General features: G+C 45.1%; 1 protein-coding gene across 1 annotated transcript; it reads right to left on the bottom strand.

Moving 5' to 3' along the window:
• Positions 1-2,114: 2,114 nt before the first annotated feature.
• YWHAG (tyrosine 3-monooxygenase/tryptophan 5-monooxygenase activation protein gamma) lies at positions 2,115-5,038 on the bottom strand. The gene is made up of 2 exons (XM_077777861.1): positions 5,018-5,038; positions 2,115-4,122 (listed from the first exon to the last, which is right to left on the bottom strand). Exons 1-2 carry the CDS (start codon positions 5,036-5,038, stop codon positions 3,466-3,468), a joined length of 678 nt encoding a protein of 225 aa, XP_077633987.1. The 3' UTR covers positions 2,115-3,465.
• Between the last annotated feature and the right edge of the window lie 701 nt (positions 5,039-5,739).

Below are 5,739 nucleotides of genomic sequence, written 5' to 3'. Positions count from 1 at the left end.
TGTAAAGAACCACTTCATCTAAGACTTCAGGAGATCTCCAACAATACTGGGCACCTGAGATATTGAATCAGATACGGGACCCAGTTTTCATTCACACGCACACCACCCCCACCCCAAAGCTCGGAAGTTTTTTGTTTTGTTTTGTTTTTTAATGTTTTTTATTTATTTCTAGGAGAGAGAGAGAGAGAGAGAGACAGACAGTGTGAGCAGGGGAGGGTCAGAGAGAGAGGGAGTCACAGACTGAAACAGGCTCCAGGCTCTGAGCTGGCAGTCAGCACAGAGCCGACGCGGGGCTCGAACCCACGAACCGCGAGATCATGACCTAAGCGAAAGTCGGACGCTTAACCGACTAAGCCACCCAGGTGCCCCTCGGAAGTTTTGTAATTTGCCCGCTGCCCAAAAGGGAGCCAGAATTCAAACTCAGGTCTGTGCTTCTCACAAATGATATACCCCCAGAAGGACCTTTAGAGATCTCCTTGAACATGCTCATTCTTGTAAGAGAAACAACGGAGGCTGAAAAGGTGCAATGATTTTTCAAGGTCAGCAAACCCTGGTCTGACTCCCAGCTAGAGGCGCTTTCCAATACAGGCTTGTCCCTTGCCCCCAGTCCAACTTCACCCTTTGAGTGGAGAGGGGGGACAGAGCACCCACGTCCAAGCAAACCTTCAAAGGCAAAGCGAGATTAAACTCATTAAATAAAACTAAGTGCCACTGACATCAGATCTGTAAGTTTATTTGCTCAATGTACGACAGCTACATAATGACTCACATTTATGATATTCCATCACTGAGGAAAACTGCTAAGAATGGTCCGTGTGTGAAAGAATTCCTTAAGAGAAACACGGAGTTGGAAAAATAATCACTGATTAGACCTTAAAAATAGTTCACTGCATAACATGACAAAAAGCACAGAGGCTCATTCAGAGAACATATTCATTGTTCTCCTACACTGTAATAGTTATAATTTCACCATGACAAACACCAGACATTAAGATTAAGCTAACACTGGTGTTTCTTTTGCTCCCCCCCCCTTAAAAACAAAATATATAACTGCATGTCACTATAGCAACATCCAAAACAGATCAATTTGTTACGATCACTATTTGGTAGAGCAAACAGTACCCCCGAAAGGAAAAATTAAATTAAAAAAACTTTAAAAAATTTGAAGACTTAATTTTTTTGTCATAGGAATACATAACACCTACAGTATAAGTTAATAAATTTCAAGCTACTGTATAGAAATACAACACTAGCATGCACAATATTGTATCAATAGAGTAATGGAGGAGTAATCATTTCACTGGAGAGACAGTATCAGAGGCAAGTGCATTTCTTTAAAAATAAAGAAAAGAAAAGAAACCATTCAAGCTGCTTAAATATCAAGTCTCCCATCCCCTCTTCATTTTTAGCCCTCGGGTATAATTTTATCTTGCATTATTCTAAAAAGCAGCCAGAGCCAAAGCTGAAATTTGAAAGAAAAAAATAGGTTTTGTAATTCCAGTAAATCATTTCCAAATGCTACAAGGAAGGACACANATTCATGGCATTGACTTTAGGCCCCAGTGATGGCACAAAAGCTGTACAGCTCTCTTCTAGGAGTTTACGGCTAGGGTTCAGTTAATTGGGACTTCTGCTCTAGCGTATGGAGGAAACCTTCTAAGGAAAGTCACGCTGGAAAACTGTGCGATGCCACAGAGCATCAATTCGTCATACTTCTGATCGTCACGGTCACCTGGATCCCGTCACACATACCCATTTCCTAACTGTTAAGTTCAATTTTGGTAACAGCAAAAGCAACGGTCAGTGTTTCCTCAATTATTACTCATACCTCTCCTTGATTAAATAAAACAAAGAAACAGACAAAACAAGCCTGGCGTCATTACCTGTCTTGGGAGTTCACACTGTTACCGATCTTCTAGAAAAGACTGAACACACACTCTACGGGTCATGTTTTCAGACAGTTTTTCCAAAATGAGAAATGAAGGACCGAAGGCTAACTGAAAACAAATTTGTGGAAACAGCAAGGTAGTTAAGTTTCCCTTCAATTTCAAATCATGCGTCAACCACGCAAGAGAGAAAAGGACTCTCCAGCTTTGATGCTTTCGTTAAAAAGGAAAAAAAAAAAAGTATATAGAAAAAGTTTTGGTCAAATAGGAGTTATTTATTATCCGAGGATGATTTTAGTTCATCTTCCTACAACAATTACTCGGGGAAGGAGTGTTTTCGGGGAGGAAAGACTGACATGCTTACGGAGGCTCCCCCAATTGGACAGAAATGTGTATGAATAGAAGAGCTCTTCCTTCTGGATTTTTCTACCGGTAAGCTTCTAGCACCTGAATTTTCACACACTGCACCGCAGACTCTCTCAGGAGGACGGCCCAGCCTTTACAGCCCAACAGCGTCTCCACCCTCCTGGGCGCCGCCAGCAGAAGGTACAGTGGGGAGCACTCAAGTGAAGAGTGAAATGGCAGCATGATCCCTGAGGAAGGAGCTGTGGCAGCTTAAAAATCAGGAGTTCTCTGAAAATATCAACACAATAAATGACATACAGACCTGAATTTTCTCGATTTTTGTGGTGTGTAACGTTTCTATTAAAGTGAGTAATCCATTTTTGTCGTGGATTGAAGTTAGGAGGAAAGAAAGACAAAAATCCCACAGCCACCTGCCAAGCACCTATTAACCAAAACCTAAAGTAGCCTGGATTCTCCTCAGGCGAGCCTTGTTGGCCTAGGAGACCGGGAACGGCAACACCAACCTGGGTAAAGGCTGACTAAGGATGGAAAGCCAAAAGAACTAGCAAAGAAAAACGCACAATCGATGGCTTGATGTTACATATGGCTGTCATGTAGAAATACTGTAAACTGCAATTTAGTGTTAATACTGTCAACTAATCGGAGACTTCGGAAAACTGGCGAGGCCTAAAACCACAAGGATAAATATACCTTCTGTCCCAAGTCTGTCAGTTTGGGATTTTAAACTATTCCCTGGCACCCTGGTCGAGTGCACCCTGAAAAAAAAAAAAAAATGCACGGCTAAAAACAGATGAGCTAGGAAGTACCCAGAACTTAAGATTAAGAGCGTACGTACATACAAATCCTTACTGGAACCACAGAACTTCCTGAATGAGGGCCATTCCATTTTTCAGTTTTCTTTTTGACTCCAAACCCTACTCTCTGGCAATAAGTTAGACTCCAGACAGACAGCTCCACCTGCATTCAGCTACAGAACAGTCCGTACGCCAGTGTGAGGCTGCTATTCCAATACCAGCACAGCTAACCTGACTTTCCACTAGTGGTGTTTTGGCAAAAAACGTCAAAGAGGCGATCAAAGACAGGACAGGTCGTGGGCTTCTCCCTGGGAAGGTCGTCCCTCCCTTCCCCTCCCCCACCCGGCCCCCCACCCAGGGGAAAAAAATAAAGACTGCGGTAGGAGCATCAGCGTGCGCTGCCAGTCCACCTGGGGGCCTTAGTTGTTGCCTTCTCCGCCGTCGTCGTCTTGCTGGTCGCTCGTCCAGAGCGTTAGGTTGTCGCGGAGCAGCTGCATGATGAGAGTGGAGTCCTTGTAGGAGTCCTCATTCAGAGTGTCGAGCTCAGCGATGGCGTCGTCGAAAGCCGTCTTGGCCAAGTGGCATGCCTGCTCCGGGGCATTCTGGATCTCGTAGTAGAAAACGGAGTAGTTAAGAGCCAGGCCTAATCGAATGGGGTGAGTGGGCTGCATGTGCTCCTTGCTGATCTCGTGGGCTTCACTGTAGGCCTTCTCTGAGGACTCCACGACGGTCGCCCTCTTCTCTCCAGTGGCTACTTCGGCCAGGTAGCGGTAATAGTCCCCTTTCATCTTCAGGTAGAACACTTTGCTCTCATACTGGGTCTCACTGCAATTCTTGATCAGGTAGTTATCCAGCAGGCTCAGCACATCCTGACACACTGCTTCCAACTCCTTCTCGATCTTCTCACGGTAAGCACGGACCATCTCTATCTTCTTCTCATTGCCATCTGCAGATGTCTTCTGCTCAATGCTACTAATGACCCTCCAGGAAGAGCGGCGGGCCCCAACTACATTCTTGTAGGCCACAGACAGGAGGTTTCTTTCTTCATTGGACAGTGGCTCGTTCAGCTCTGTCACCTATGAGGAGGAAACAATGAAGAGTTGTTATGGTCCAGATGATGGCAGTGGATTAATCCTATCTTTGTGCCACTAAAACACAAACAGACCCGTTGGTTGATTAAAGTGATTAACAGACAAGAGAACAGAGGCTGGGGATGGAGGTGGAAGGAACAACGAAGAAGGAAAACACCGCGGCTCATCAGTGGTGCCTGAGCCCCTGCTTCCTCCCTGGAAAAGGACACATGCTTAGCACACAACTGTTCTGAAGAACGATCTGGTCAGACCCCTAGAAGACAAACCAGACTTTGATCTAAGTTGCAAAAGGTCAACAATCTCTCATGTAACATTACATACGTACCAAACCCTGGGGATTTTAAGCCCCAGGCTGATCTACCTCAATAGTTTTTTAGAAATCAGAAACTGACCCTCTCCTTCTCACCTCGTCCTGTCTACTCGGTTCCATCCCTCTTCAGGGAGAATACTGGGAGTCAACTTCAAGGTGACATTTGAGAAATGGGGAGGCTTTCCTGCTCTTGTGTTAAGACCGTGTGAACTACAAACCTCAGAAGGGAAATCAAAACCAGGGGCATGGGACTGAGTCTGGCCACAGAGATACGTCAGCAATTGGGAGAACACATACTTGTTGCAGTGTTTGGCCGAACACAACTGGCAATACGAAAGAATGGAGAGATGAGCAAGGTATTTCTAAGCTGGAGTGGCCGGTAGGAATTAATGCTTTTCAACATGGGCATTTCTGAAAGTTCCGATCTTCATCATCCCAAAGATTAACCACACTGAGGCAACTAAAGCAACATCACACCAATGATCTGTATTTTTAGGACCACCAAGCAACTCCTTATAATAAAAAAATTAAATCAAGTCAGTAACACTACACTGGCTTGATTTATGTTACCATAGCCAAGCCAAACACCATGGTCTGACAACCACGTGAAATAGAAAATTTTACAAGTATAGGCCTTTTTATTCCTATTCAAAGGGCACATTTTTATTTGTCTGGCCATCATATCTAAACTGGTGTATATTAAGTCAATGGCTAAGCCACAATATCAGGAACCCTGGTTCATTCGCTATTTCATAAAGTCTTACAGAGGACTAGATACTTCGCTCGCCTTGTCCTGTCCTACCTGTGGCTCCAGTCAGGACATGTTAATTGCAACAAAACAAAACAAAAACTTCACACTTCTGCCGTTTGTTCTTCTTCCCCTCCCTGAAATATTTATACAAGTGTCAAGAACCAAGTTAAGGTACGTCTGGGTGGCTCAGTCAGTTAAGCATCCAACTTCGGCTCAAGTTACGATCTCCCAGCTCGTGTGTCTGAAGCCCGCCTAGGGCTCTGTGCTGACAGCTCAGAGCCTGGACCTGATTAGGATTCTGGGTCTCCCTCTCTGCCCCTCCCTAGCTTGCACTCTTTCTCAAAAATAAACATTAAAAAAAGGGGCGGGGGGCGCCTGGGTGGCTTAGTCGCTTAAGCGTCCGACTTTCTCTTAGGTCATGATCTCGCGGTTCGTGGGTTCGAGCCCCGCGTCGGGCTCTGTGCTGACTGCCAGCTCAGAGCCTGGAGCCTGTTTCAGAGTCTGTGACTCCCTCTCTCTCTGACCCTCCCCTGTTCACGCT

Source organism: Crocuta crocuta, unplaced genomic scaffold (genome assembly GCF_008692635.1).
Source record: "Crocuta crocuta isolate KB4526 unplaced genomic scaffold, BGI_CrCroc_1.0 scaffold217, whole genome shotgun sequence".
Taxonomy (NCBI): domain Eukaryota; kingdom Metazoa; phylum Chordata; class Mammalia; order Carnivora; family Hyaenidae; genus Crocuta; species Crocuta crocuta.
The sequence above is the reverse complement of the archived record's forward strand: the minus strand, read 5'-3'. Positions and strand labels throughout refer to the sequence as shown.